Source organism: Caretta caretta, chromosome 1 (assembly GCF_965140235.1).
Source record: "Caretta caretta isolate rCarCar2 chromosome 1, rCarCar1.hap1, whole genome shotgun sequence".
Taxonomy (NCBI): domain Eukaryota; kingdom Metazoa; phylum Chordata; order Testudines; family Cheloniidae; genus Caretta; species Caretta caretta.
Window position 1 is genome coordinate 175,970,839 of NC_134206.1, and position 13,104 is coordinate 175,983,942.

The window sequence follows — 13,104 nt, forward strand, 5'->3', positions numbered from 1 at the left end:
TCCCCCTCCCCCTTTCCCTGTAGCGCGATGGTCTCTTCCGGAAGCGCGCGGGCGAGGGCCTCGAGGAGCCCGCCCGGCCGCCGCTAGCCACAGGGAAGCGGGGCTGGGGAGCCGGCGGCCCGGGAGACGCGGGCAGCGACGCAGCGGTGAGGGGCTCTGCCTGCCGCGGGAGTCGGGGTCTGTGGTGAGGGGCCGGCGCGGGGGGTCCCGGGGGCGCCGGCGCCGAGCTCCGCCTGTGTCCGTCCCGGCCGCGCTGGGCGGGCGGAGGGTTCGGCCCCGTTGCTCAGCCGCGCCCGCGAGTCTAGCCCGGGCCCCAGTGGCTCTGCTCTGGGAGCCGGCCGCGCCCCGTGCCGCTCGCTTGGCGGCGGTGCGGGGTCGCGTCATCCCCGCCTCGCCCGCCGGTGCTGCCCCCAGCGCCCCGGCCCACGTGTCCGCGTCCCCCCCCGTCCGCGACGGGGCTCGGGATAGTCTCCGTCCCGGCAGGCTCCCGGCTGCCGCCGCTGCCCGGGCAGCGCTGCCGTAACTCGCTGCGCCGTCAGACGCCGCTAATTGTCCGCGGGCGGGGGCCGGGGAAAGACCGTCGAGCGTGTCGTAGGACAAGCTTTGTCGTTGTCTAATGTCTGACTGGAGAATTACCAAGGAGGACGTGGTTTAGGCAAACGTCTCTCGTTGCATTAAAATATTTATGCAGTGGAGTTAACAGAGCGCATATAGAAGCCTCTTTAGTCCTTCCCCGTGTTTTCTTGTTCTTAAGATGATGTGATCACGTCAGATATGAAAAGGGAGAGGCATGTGATTGCTTGTATTGCTTTCAGAAATTATGCGCTGATGAATAAAATAATAATACTGCATAAATGAGTTTGTAGCCTTTATTTTCTTTTGTGCATCTGTGTCCAGAACTCAAAGCGCTTTCAGGAACCACCGGTTTCTGTAGTAAATGTGGATGCATATTGACTGAATATTGGGTTTTGTTATCAAGAAATGCAGAATATATATCTTGCTTCCTCGTTTTGACAAAAGGATAGTATAATGTTATAAAATAACGTTATCACCTTTGCCTTTCTCCTAGGGGCACTATGAATGAAGAGCAGTTTGTTAACATTGACTTGAATGATGATAATGTTTGCAGCGTGTGTAAACTGGGAACAGAAAAAGAAACACTCTCATTTTGCCACGTCTGTTTTGAGCTAAACATTGAAGGTAAGAAATCAGTACAACTTAGCTTAATAGTGTACTTCATTCTAAATGTCCCAGAATACCTTGCATTGAGTTAAAGAGAAAAAGAAGGTTCTAACACAAAATTTAAAAAAGGGAAGTGACTTGGTGGCTTGAAGCCAATGAGAGACAAACTCTTGTCTGTAGCTGTTGGTGTATAAATAGTTAAAAACAAATTTGTAGTAATGCATAATTTTAACACTATTTCTGAGTAACAGTGTGATAATTTTATGGATATTCTTCCTCAAGTCTTCAAAATCCTGAATATTTAACGTAGTTTTGCTATTCTAAATAACTTCTTCCTGAGTAGATGACTTTCATTATTACCTTTTCTTTCATGTTTCAGTTAGATTTCTTTATGTACTATAAAAATCAGCTTGGCTGGGCTTTTGGATAAGCAAAAATTTACAAAAAAGTAGACAATCACCTTTTCCATATAATGTTGTATACTTGTAGTGATAAATAGTATCTAATTACAGGAAATGCTTTTCAAAATACCAAGAGAAATTGTGTAATGGATGTTTTTCTATTTATTTTGGAAAAGTATATTTGTACTGTGGTAGCGCCTGAAGTTCCCAGTCAGAGATAGGTGGCTGCCTATGCTAAGCCCGGTCTTTTGTTCTTTTGATTTTCTTTGATTCCTGTCCATCAGCTCAGCAGCAGTGATTGGGCTGCATTAAGTCTTTCCACCAATACCTGTCTTGTTGTGGCTTTGTTCATCTTTAAATCTTTTTGTTCTATGTCATTCACTATGTCTGTCCAACACACCTTTGGTCTTCATCTATTTCTAGTTCTTGTCCTCTGGTATGTATCACCATGTATGCTATCCTTTCCAAATTCATTGCTGACAGGTGTCCAAACCATTGCAGTAGTATTTCTTCCATCTTATGTGTTTGGCACTGGACAGAAACTTACTTCAGAAGGCACTCTATGCCCCCAAGAGTTTACAAATAAACTAATGTAATTATATAATTATCAGATTGTAAAGTGTAAGCACAACACATTTCCTGATAGGTTAAAACATCAGTTTTTATAGGAATAATCTAAACAACCATATTGAGGGCAGGGACAGTGCCTGCAGCTTCAAGGGTCCACATATGTGGATGTTTTTGTGTCCTGAACAGCCTTGTTTTAAAGTGTCAAGTTTTACTTTATTGTATTCATCTGTGTGTGAATTAAATTGCACCACAAAAGAGAGTGCTGCAAATTAGAACTTTTCCATTTTGATACACCATAAATGCTTTGTAGTATCACATGTCTGAGTCTGGCAGCAAACAAAAGTAATCCAGTCTGATTATATAATGGATAGATCTACCCATCCCAGAAGTATTTTAGCAGGGGTGATCCCAGGCCATGCCTACATTAGGAGTGCTTTACTAGTATAAGAATACCAATATACGATGCTGGTAAAGTGCTCCTCGTCTGGATGCAGCTGTACTGGCAAAAGTGTGCTTAGTACCGGTATAATAAAACAACCCCCAAAGAGTGAAACACGCTATGCCTCTAAAAGTGCAGATTTTCCAGTAAAGCTGCTTCTACAGTGTGGGGTTTTGCTGGCACAGCAATGTTGGTCAGGGATCACAGCAGTCCACGCTGCTGACCAATATAGCTATGCCAGCAGAAGCCTAGTGTAGATCTGGCCTGCATTGATTATGGGCGACTGAAAGGGAACAAGTTAATTGGTATGGAATGTATGAAGTTAGTGTGTCCTTCGTGCTGTTCTAAGTAGTAGCATCTCGTCCTATATCTTTCTTTCTGATATAGGAAAGAACTAATTGATTGCATTTAACATGAAGGAGGGGTGGAGGGTCACAAACTTCATAGCTTGTGTAGGCCAAAAATCCCAGTGTGCCATACTCCTGGTCTTTCTTTCAGGGACTCCCTGCATCTCTCCAGTCTCTTCCCCCCCCCCCCCCCCCAGAGATTCTTTGTGTTCCCCATTCTCCCCACAATGGGAGGTGTCTTGCTTCCCATTTCCTCCTACCTAGGTAGCAAGAGCTTTATGTAATAAATGCTCATTTTCCCACTTTCCCCATGCGAGGGGCACTTTCTGCTGCCCCATACCTGGGTCCCTGTTCTCCACTCCTGAAGGACTGTGTGCACACGCCTCCATATGCACCCATTCCCCTCCTTCCTACCCTTCTTATTTCTTTCTGGGTGATAAGTTCCTCAGCCTGCGCCGCTTCCAGCAGCTCCCATTGGTCTGGAGCAGCAAACCGCGGCAACTGGGAGCCGCGATCGGCCGAACCTGCAGACGCGGCAGGTAAACAAACCAGCCCGGCCCGCCAGGAGCTTTCCCTGCCCAAGCGGTGGAACAAGTTTGGGAACCGCTGTGTTAAACTATTGGGATGCTGAGCAGAGATGAGATAGGGTATTGTTATGTTGGAAGACATTGATGGATGCTATCAACCAGGTTTTTTTAAAATCTATAGACAGTTGCAGAGGTGATTGGAGATTTGCTTAAGAGCTGGCAGCAGCTTCATGTGTTCCCCATTGGTCTTGCAGTTTATCCCAAATCAGTCTGGTTCCAGTCTGCATAGAACATTCCCTGAAATATTGGAATTGGTCAGATGCTGCATTCAAAAGTTACCACATTACAAAGAAATGCCATTGAGTTTTTGACCAAGCTTGCAAAGGCCTTAGAGGGTTTTTTGGGAGGGTCAGGGAGCACTGTTGAAGTTGAGGTCAAGGTCTCCAATGCCTTTGGTGTTCCTCAAGCTTTATTAAATGCCTGAAGAGTGAAACTGATGTGAATGCTTGCTGTCTATAATTATAAAAATATGCTCTGTTTCAGTTCTAACTGAAGTTTTAATGACAGGTTTCAGAGTAGCAGCTGTGTTAGTCTGTATCCGCAAAAAGAAAAGGAGGACTTGTGGCATCTTAGACTAACAAATTTATTTGAGCATAAGCTTTCGTGAGCTACAGCTCACTTAATGCATACATAATACTAAAGAATGGTAGTTGTACTCGTGTCTCACAGAAGCCAGAAAATATATTGGTCAGTCTGTGTCACTTTCATGTGCTCTCAACTCATTTTGGTAAAAATTAAAATAAAACAGCCTTAAACTTTGTCACTCATTCAATTAAAAAGGTAGTACACATCTTAATCTAGCAAGCACTTGTGTTTAATACTTCAGTAGTACTGCACCATCTGCCTTCCCTTTTTATGTAGAAAGGGCTTCCTACTATAGCTTCATCTTTTGATAGTGAAACTGGACAGTTGCTTTGAATTAAGGGATATTGTCAGTGTACTTTAAAACTTGGATTTTTTTTTCATAGTTTTTAAAATAACTGATAGACTTACAGATTTTAATGCCACCACCTACACTTTAGGATTAAAGAAAACCTGGTGCCATAATCCACCAAATACTATACTTTTATTTGCAGTTAAATGCTCTTGTTGCAGTGTAACGGCTGTGCATGACTTGTGAACATAAATGACTTTCACATTCAGACACTTGCTTCTTGCTGATAGGAGCCTTGATATAAAAATATTTCTGCTTTTATTGTGAGATTACTGTATGTATTTGTCTCTCTGTGCTTTGTTTTGAGCAGGTGAGCTTGAATCTGAGACAGTAGTGGATAAATATAGCTTTATAAAAATCTCAGATTTAATATGATTGCAAAATAAATGCATTTATTTCTGGTTATTTTGAATAGTATTAGAGGTACTAATATTACTGCACAAAAGTCTTTGTTATATAGGCTTTATTTTTAAGATTTGTTTTACAAAAAGCATAAAGAAATAGCAACTTAAAACTATTTTTTGTTTAAGGTAAATGTGATGTGTTTAGGTTCATATACTTATCAATCTAGAAACATTTTAGCATTGATGCCCTTATCGCCATAGAATCTGAGGACTTCATAAATACTGCCTTTTGCCCTCAGTATGCCCCAATGAAATTGGGAAGTACTGTACACGTTTACAGAGGGGAAACTGAACCAAGGCACAGAGTAAAATAAGTGATTTTTCTGAAGTCTCACTGAAAGTCTGTGGCTGAGCCAGAAAATGAATCCTGGTATCCTGAGTCCCGGCGCAGAGCCCTGATCACTAGATCTTTTCTACCTTGAAGTGATATTAAGTTACTTTCACTAACACTTCACTTTGACTTGCCAGAACAGTTTACTATTTGGCATGTAGACAAGTAGTAATGGTCTTCAGTTATTCAAGACTTGGGAGGGGACCACATTGGGTAATCCACACACTTTTATAAAGGAAAATGCATCAGGAATTTTCTTACTAGCTTTACATTTCTATCATTCTGTCATCAGTCACTTCTTGCACAAGAAATCAGCAATCATTTGTAATTGCTAATTTTCTTGCACTGAATAGTTATAAATTATGAGATGCAGTATGTCAGAAATGTCATGGCTATTTAAAATTTATAGTTGCTGCTTTTTATTTGAACTGTATGGCGTCAGGCACTCAGACTGTTAAACTTGCAAACACGTAGTTTATTGTGTGTCTTTTCTATTGGTGAGTGCTAGCTGTTCCGATGGGAAGTACGCAAGCACTTTTGCAGTTCTTCAGAAATGAAACTGGTAGCTAGGAAAGAGATATTCGTTCTAACTATTGTATATGATGTTTGGTTTAACTTAATATCTGAATTTATATTTAGATAAGAGGTTTGCCTATAAACAAACTGTTCCCTCTCAGTAAAATAAAGAAGCCATTTGTATTTTAAAACAAACTTTCAATACATGTAACTGTGCTTAGTATCTTTCCAAGGTAATAAGCATTTCCAGTGCCCCCAGTAGCCTGTGTCAGCTTCCCTTCAACATTTTCTGGAAATGAGTTTTCATTTCCCTCATATTTCACAAAGGACCCAAGCTTTCTCTCTTGACTTGGTCTCCTTTAAGGTCAGAGTTCTGTTTTCTTCCCTGGGGAGTATTTGTCAGCATTTTTTCCTAAAACTGCCCTGTACCAATTTCACACATCTTAAGGAAAACTAAACTTATTTGGCCTGAGATTTAAAACGATAAGAAAACCAGAAAGATTGTAGAACTTCAAATGTATGTAGATTAAATATTGTAGAAAGTACAGATAGTTAGGCTGACTTCTTAATTAACCATAAACCATGATCTTTCAGTTGGTTAGTATGGACTCTAACTTCAGTGAGATTCCAAACAACTGTAGAAGTTCATTTGTATGGATAATGACTACATCCTTTGGGCCTTACTTAAGTAGAATTAAAAATGTAGTTTTTCATCTAGCTCTTAGGTTGGGAATGTTCCAGTCTGTCATTAGGTTGTTTCCTGGATTGGTGTTAGGGTTTCAGTATGTTTCAACTTCTGCTTTTCTGAGGCTGTTCGTAGGAGATAAATGTTTATTAGCATGTTTGGACATTAGCTCAGATGGCAGTACGTAATCACAAGGATATCTATACTCAAAATTCAAATGTCTCGTTCAGAACCTTTTGTGAGTGAGCAGACAGGTTACCCTCTGCACCCCTGCCCAATCATATTAAATAGCATTTTTGCTCATTTAAAAGAATTCCTTTGAACCAGTAGGGATTTTAGCCTTTGAGTGAAATATAAATGCATGCTGTGTCTATACTGTTGGTCAATATTTGTATTGAGTTAATACCATAAGGACCAAATCAGGCTCATATCATTGACTAGGTGCTGTATAAATGCATATGAAGGCAAGGGGAGTTTTGCCATTGACTTCAGTGGAACCAGGATTTCATCCATGGTCACTCTCCTGAAAAGCTTGCAGTCTAAATCAGTAGGGATCCACCTAAGTTCTGAAGTCCACCTGATCTGAGCTCTTGGCAGGGTTGAGCCAAAAGACAGAAGACACAGGAATAGACACATAACATATGCAAAATATTACAGTTGCAGCTTTGATTCTCCCTGTTTCCTGATACCTACCTATATAATTTCTTTGGAGGAAGGAGGGTTATAAACTATCATTATTTAAAGAAAAACTTGAATTAAATCACATCTTAAAATTTTTCTATACTTGTGCTAAAGTATTAGTAAACTTCAAACATTATTTCCATTTTAATATAATCTTACATCATTTGTTCACCTGCCTCACACTTTGCTCAGTTTGTGTAGTCAGATTCACATTTTAGTTATTATGTGTTAATCTGCACTGTAAGGGAATCTTTGTATCCAAATCTCTTCTTTGGGGGAAAGAAGGTGTATTTACCTAAATATAAATCATTTTTAATTTAAAAAATGTGTTTTTGCCAATTCTGAATTGTGCCTAAAGTAACTGATTGTGTCCCTTAACACTTAGTTCAGAATAGACATCTGATAACTCTTTAAACCATGTAACATGTTAGTTATGCTGAACAAAGTCTACAAAAACTTAAAAGGTCAATTTTGTTCGTGTATATCCTTGCATGTCAACTCTTCTATGGCTTTAAAAAGAAGAAAAAACCAACAGCTCAACCACACACACATAATTTAGTTGCTTTTTCACAACTACAGGAAACATGAAAAGATTTGTTGCTTAAAATGCATTTCCTGTTTCTAATTTATAAGGGTTAGATTGCTTAAGTAAGCCAGGAAATCTCATGATGTATCTCGGTTCTACAGACTCTTTCTTCCCTCTCCTCCCCCCTTGTAATTTCGTGTTGGTTGTGGCGTAGGAAGGGAGACTAACTGAACCGTTTTCAGTATTACCCATTAGCTAGCCTGGATCTTTAATTTTAGCAGAAACCTTGCATGATCTGAGTTGCTTCTCATCCAGACGGACACATCCTCTGTAAACTAGTTTGGAGACTCTGCTTTACTACTGAGCTCTGCTTTGCCTCTCTGACGGATGCTCTAATATCGGAAGCTTAAGACATCTGCATGCGCTTATTAAGAGCTCAGACTTGGCAGTAAAGGTCTCTTCCAGCATTTTTCCTCCAAAAGTTGGATGTCTCTCTTTTTTTAAGATATGCAATACAAAAATAGATCAAGGTGTGTTGGTTCTGGTGTAATTCAAAAAAACTTTTACTTCTTACACTGGACTGCCTTGCTTGCATGCTCCTATCACTTAATGTGTTTTGGCAGAAGGGAAAATAACTGTTCCAATACATACTAACTTAAAACCTTGTTAATGCAGAATTATTGAAAACATTTGACAAGTCTATTATTAAACATCTAAAATGTCTTAAATAAAAGCTATACTATATTACATGATAAAATCTAAAATCTGATGTGTCAGACTGAAATTTGTTACTTAACGGCAGAACATGTGCAGTGAAAGTTTCCGTCATCCACTCTCGCCAGTTTTTTCTCCTCCTACGGAAGACTCCAAGTAGGGGTTAAAGTAGTTCAGTTGCTATTGTTTTGTTTTTGTTTTTTTTTTTTTGGTCCTGTCTGCAAAGACTAATTATGATGGTAGTCTTCAATGTGGACTCTATTCCACTGGAACTAAACCAGAGGTCTCAAACACACAGCCCGCAGGGTTATTTTCTGCGGCCCCGCCAGCTCCCCGCTGCCCCCCCAGCATTTACCTAAAGCAGCTCCGGCCCGGCACGCACCACTCCGGGAAGCAGCCGGGACCAGGGTTGGAGGCCCGGGGGTATGTGTGTTGCCCTGGCTGCTCCTCCAGGTACCTCCGCCAAAGCTCCCATTGGCTACGGGGAGGTACCTGCAGGAGCGGCCAGGGCAACACACAGACCACTGGGGCCCCGCCCCAGGTCCTGGCCGCTTCCCGGAACGGCGTGGGGGGCAGGCAGGCAGGGAGAGAGCCTGCCCTGCCCCTGGTGTGTGCTGGGCCGGAGCCACCCCCCGAACCCCTCCTGCAGCCGAACCCCCCTGCCCTGTGCTCCCTGCTGCATCCCACACCCTTCCTGCACCCCGACCACCTGCCCTAAGCCCCCTGCCGCACCCCTCCTGCACCCTGACCCCCCTGGCCTGAGCCCCCTGCCGCACCCTGACCCCCTGCACCCCGACCCCCTGCCCTGAGCCCCCGATGCACCATGCCCCCCTGCAGCCCGACCCCCTGCCCTGAGCCCCCGATGCACCATGCACCCCAACCCCCTGCCCTGAGCCACCTGCCCCACCCTGCACCCCGACCCCCTGCCCTGAGCCCCCGATGCACCGTGCACCCCCTGGGAGCAGGAGGGGTGGAGTTGGGGTAGGGATTTCAGGGAAGGGGTTGGAATGGGGGCAGGGAAGGGGTGGGAAGAGGCAGGGCCTCATGGAAAGGTGGACTGGGGGCGCGGCAGAGGCAGCAGGGCGGGGGTGGTGAGTGGTGTGGCCCTCGGGCCAATATACTAGTCCTCATGTGGCCCTCGTGGTCATTAGTTCAGGGGGTCTCAAACTCAAGACAGACCAGATCACTACAGGCCACTGTTGGATAACAACTGCTTTCGGTCACTATTGACCTGAACCGCTATCCAAGGCTATGCAGTCTCTCACATTTTTAGGAAGCTGTAGTCATTGTCTTTCTTTTATGTTTAAAAGAATTTTATGCACTTTACTTACAACTTCACCACCAGCCCAGGAAAACTAGAGATTGAGTAATGGCTAGCTTTTGGCCTCAACACATTAGTTGTTGTTTAAGCTACATGGGGATAGTTACATTAATGTAGTTAAACCAGTTTAACATGACATAACATTTCAAGTGTTCACACCGCGCAATGCTACATTGATTTAAGTTCAGTATAAGTTGGTATTCCATGGATGTCATAACTAGGGCTGGATCTCCCAGGGAAGGCAGAATCAGACCAACTGTTAAGTGACTGAAGCATCTCAACAGCTATGGACAGAAAGGAAAAGCACCAAGAGTGCCTAAAGCCACCTAATAGGCCAGGTAGGAAGGATTTGGTGCTCCAAAGTACTGGATTAATAGGATGGTAACACAGGTTTCCCATCACTGGCCCAGTGGATCCAGAAGACCATGGAACGCAGTTTCCCTCCTTCCTACACTTTTGTGGATAAGTAACCCCACCCCAAAATCCTGAATTAATAGAAGTTGGGGATAGGACAGGCACCAGCACTATACCCAGATAGCAGAGTCTTATACTCCCTTCCGCTGCTCTTTAGATCTTAGGCCTGGTCTACACACTAAACTGCATCAGTTTAATATTCCTGAGGGCATTCTGCACCAAAAAATAAAAATATCTGTGCACAATATTTTAAAATTCTGCAAGTTTTATTTGTCAATAAATAAATGCAGAGGCTCCAGCATGGCAGTGAGGAGCATAGGCCACTGGCTGCACGATCGTGTGAGATCACCCTGCAGCCTCCCCACCACCCATCCCTGGGACACAGACTCAGCCGTGAGGCTGCATCCAACCCCGACAGAGCACAAGGCCTGGACCTGCCCCAAAAACACCCTGGGGGCCTTCCCCTGTGTGCAAGGCGCACCATGTGTGGGGCAGGCAGGATCCAAGTATGAAGGGACTCAGTGTGGGGTGAGAAGGTTCTATGTGGGACAGTCTGGGTGCAGACAGCTCAGCGGGGGGTCTGAGTAGCAGGGAATCTGGATGCACTGAGGCTTGCTGGGGGGGTTCCAGGTGCAGGGGCAGTGGGACTCTGCAGGGGGTTCCAGGTGAAGGTGTTTAGGGCTCAGCAGAGGAGTCTGGGTGTAGGGGGCTCAGTGGGAGAGTCTGGGTGCTGGGGGAATGGTGTGTGTTGGGGTGGAGGTCTGGGTGCAACTAGTTGAGGGTCTGGATGTGGGGGCTGAGGCTGGTGCATGTGCAGTGGGGATTATCAGTGTGGAGGGGGGTTGAGTGCAGGGAGCTCAGTGGGGGGTGGTCTGGGTGCAGGGGTGTGGGGTCCAGAGGCAGGGGGTCTAGATGCAGGGGGGCTCCAGATGCAGGGATTGAGTTCAGTGGAGTGGGGTTCAGGTATGGAGGGCTAGGGTGGGTTCTGGGTATACGGGGTAAGGCTTGGTGCGGGTGTCTGGGTATGAGAAGCCCAGATGCATGGGAGTTGGGCAGATGAGGGAGCAGCTCCCCCAATAGTGATCCCCCCCCCCCCCCCCCAGCTGAAGAGTGATGGGGGCAGGAAGCAGGGGAGGAACCCGAAACAATGTACTTGCACTTCTAGGGAGTGGTGCGTGACTGCTCGTGCAGCTTCCCTGTCAGAAAGTCATTTTTCTGCAGGGAATCAAAGAAATCTGCTGGGAACACTAATTCTGCAAACACACACTGGTGCAGAATTCCCCCAGGAGTATTAAATTTTAACTAACAAGGTGCTTTCATACAGACTCCATTAAAGTAATGCACTTTAACTGGATTATCATTTTTAATTTACACCTGTACATTTAATTTTTCGGTAGAGGAGAGTGCCAAACTTAGTAGCCTTATAGTGAACATTTTCATTAAGTAATATTGCAATACAAACCTTCATTAACTGGTTTAGTAAGCTTTATAGCATTCATGTATCTGAAAAGTGCATTTTATGACTAAAAAGTTCCTTCCTTTCCAGCTACTGATAAAATTAATTGATGTTCACAGTTGTAAAAGCAATTAGAACTGAGAAGTCCCATTAGACGCTTGCTGGGATCTGAAGGTAATGGCAGTAGCTTATTCTGTTACATTTAATTTAAATTGATAGGGTGGAAAGACCAAAGTGTCTTAACAGCTACCTGACAAAGTAAAATGCAACAGAAGTTAAGCAAAACAGGCTGCTGATCACTGCAAGTTGGTCATGTAGGCATGTGAAATAGTCTTGGTGTTCAAGAGCATCCTGTGGTGTGTTCAGCATTTGCACCTGTTGAGTGGATTTAATCTTATGTACTTTGAATTTTGGATGACTATTCCCCACCCCGCAGGTGAAGTGATCAAAATACCTGCAAACATGGCTGAGAGCTCTTTTTTATTTAGAATATCACCAAATGTAATCATCACAGGGGCTTGTGATCTGTTATTGCCTTGGTTTTAAGTTCTCATCCATTTTTGGCTGTTTTTAAATGTACAATGTAATGAATTATACTTGTGTAATAGCATGGTGTTTGGCTACTAGTATTCTTTGTGTTAATTGCTGCAGCATTGCTTCCTTCCCAGAAAACTGGGGAAAGGGCAAATGGGCAAGTGTATACATATACCCGTAAAAGCAACTATTGATGCATACCTGGCTACTAAAGACTAGACTATCCAAATTAGCCAAGTCATGCTGGGAGCACAGGTGCAGCAGGCTACCATGTGGGAACTTTGAGGCACAAGGACCAATATTTTAAACAGTATAATAAAGAAACCCTGGGACAAGGTTAGCCAGGGAAGCTCTGGTTCAAAGTTGGCTAGTGAATATTGTATCATTGTAAGATAAATTTATGCTGTAATTTACCATAACCTTGATGAGCTTTGCTTTGCTTGCTTATTTGCCCCTTTCCATAGGGTGGAGGAAGAACTAATTTAATTGCTACCAGGACTGAATACCTGTTTTCTTGATAAAACTGACTAAGCTGCTTGGTCCATGGCATTCTTCAGTTTGCAAAAAGTTTTTGATGAAATACCAATAAAAGGAAAAAATAAATCTTAAGACTCTGTGTGGTGTGTGTGTTTCCAAGAGTGGCATTCCAGTTACCATATAAAGCAGATGGGCAATGGTTTGGACTACAATATCTATTGCATGGAGAGTACTTTTTTCTGTAGGTCTGATTCTGGATGAGTGTCTGTTAGCCTGTGGTGGGCTTGCAATTGTAAGTTCTGAGTTTTCAGACCAAAATGTTAAAGAACATCAGTTCAAGACGTTAGACAGAGCTGCTGTGGAGGAAAGCACTACTTATCACTTAACTCATTAAAAAGGTAGTTAGAAACTATTGCATCAAAATCATGTAGTAAGATTGGTAGTGTGGATGTGTGAAATCTTGGAATGCAAAGCTTTCATGATAGCTTAAAGGTGACCTACAAATGATTTGTGCACCCTTTTTTTGCTGTTTTGTTGTATAAAGACTACTTCAAATTCCAAATTTAAAAAAAAAAAATTAACTGA

General features: G+C 43.5%; 1 protein-coding gene across 2 annotated transcripts in view; it reads left to right on the plus strand.

Annotated features, from left to right (window-relative positions):
• Positions 1-13,104, plus strand: part of C1H21orf91 (chromosome 1 C21orf91 homolog) — a 23,887-nt gene continuing 10,783 nt past the window's right edge. The window contains exons 1-2 of one of the 2 annotated variants that reach the window (XM_048868410.2): positions 1-146; positions 1,070-1,200. In XM_048868410.2, the coding sequence (XP_048724367.2) occupies positions 1,077-1,200 (124 nt within the window). In that variant the 5' untranslated portion in view covers positions 1-146; positions 1,070-1,076. Of the gene's footprint in view, positions 185-1,069; positions 1,201-13,104 lie in introns of both variants that reach the window. The other variant, XM_048868418.2, reaches the window with a different exon arrangement.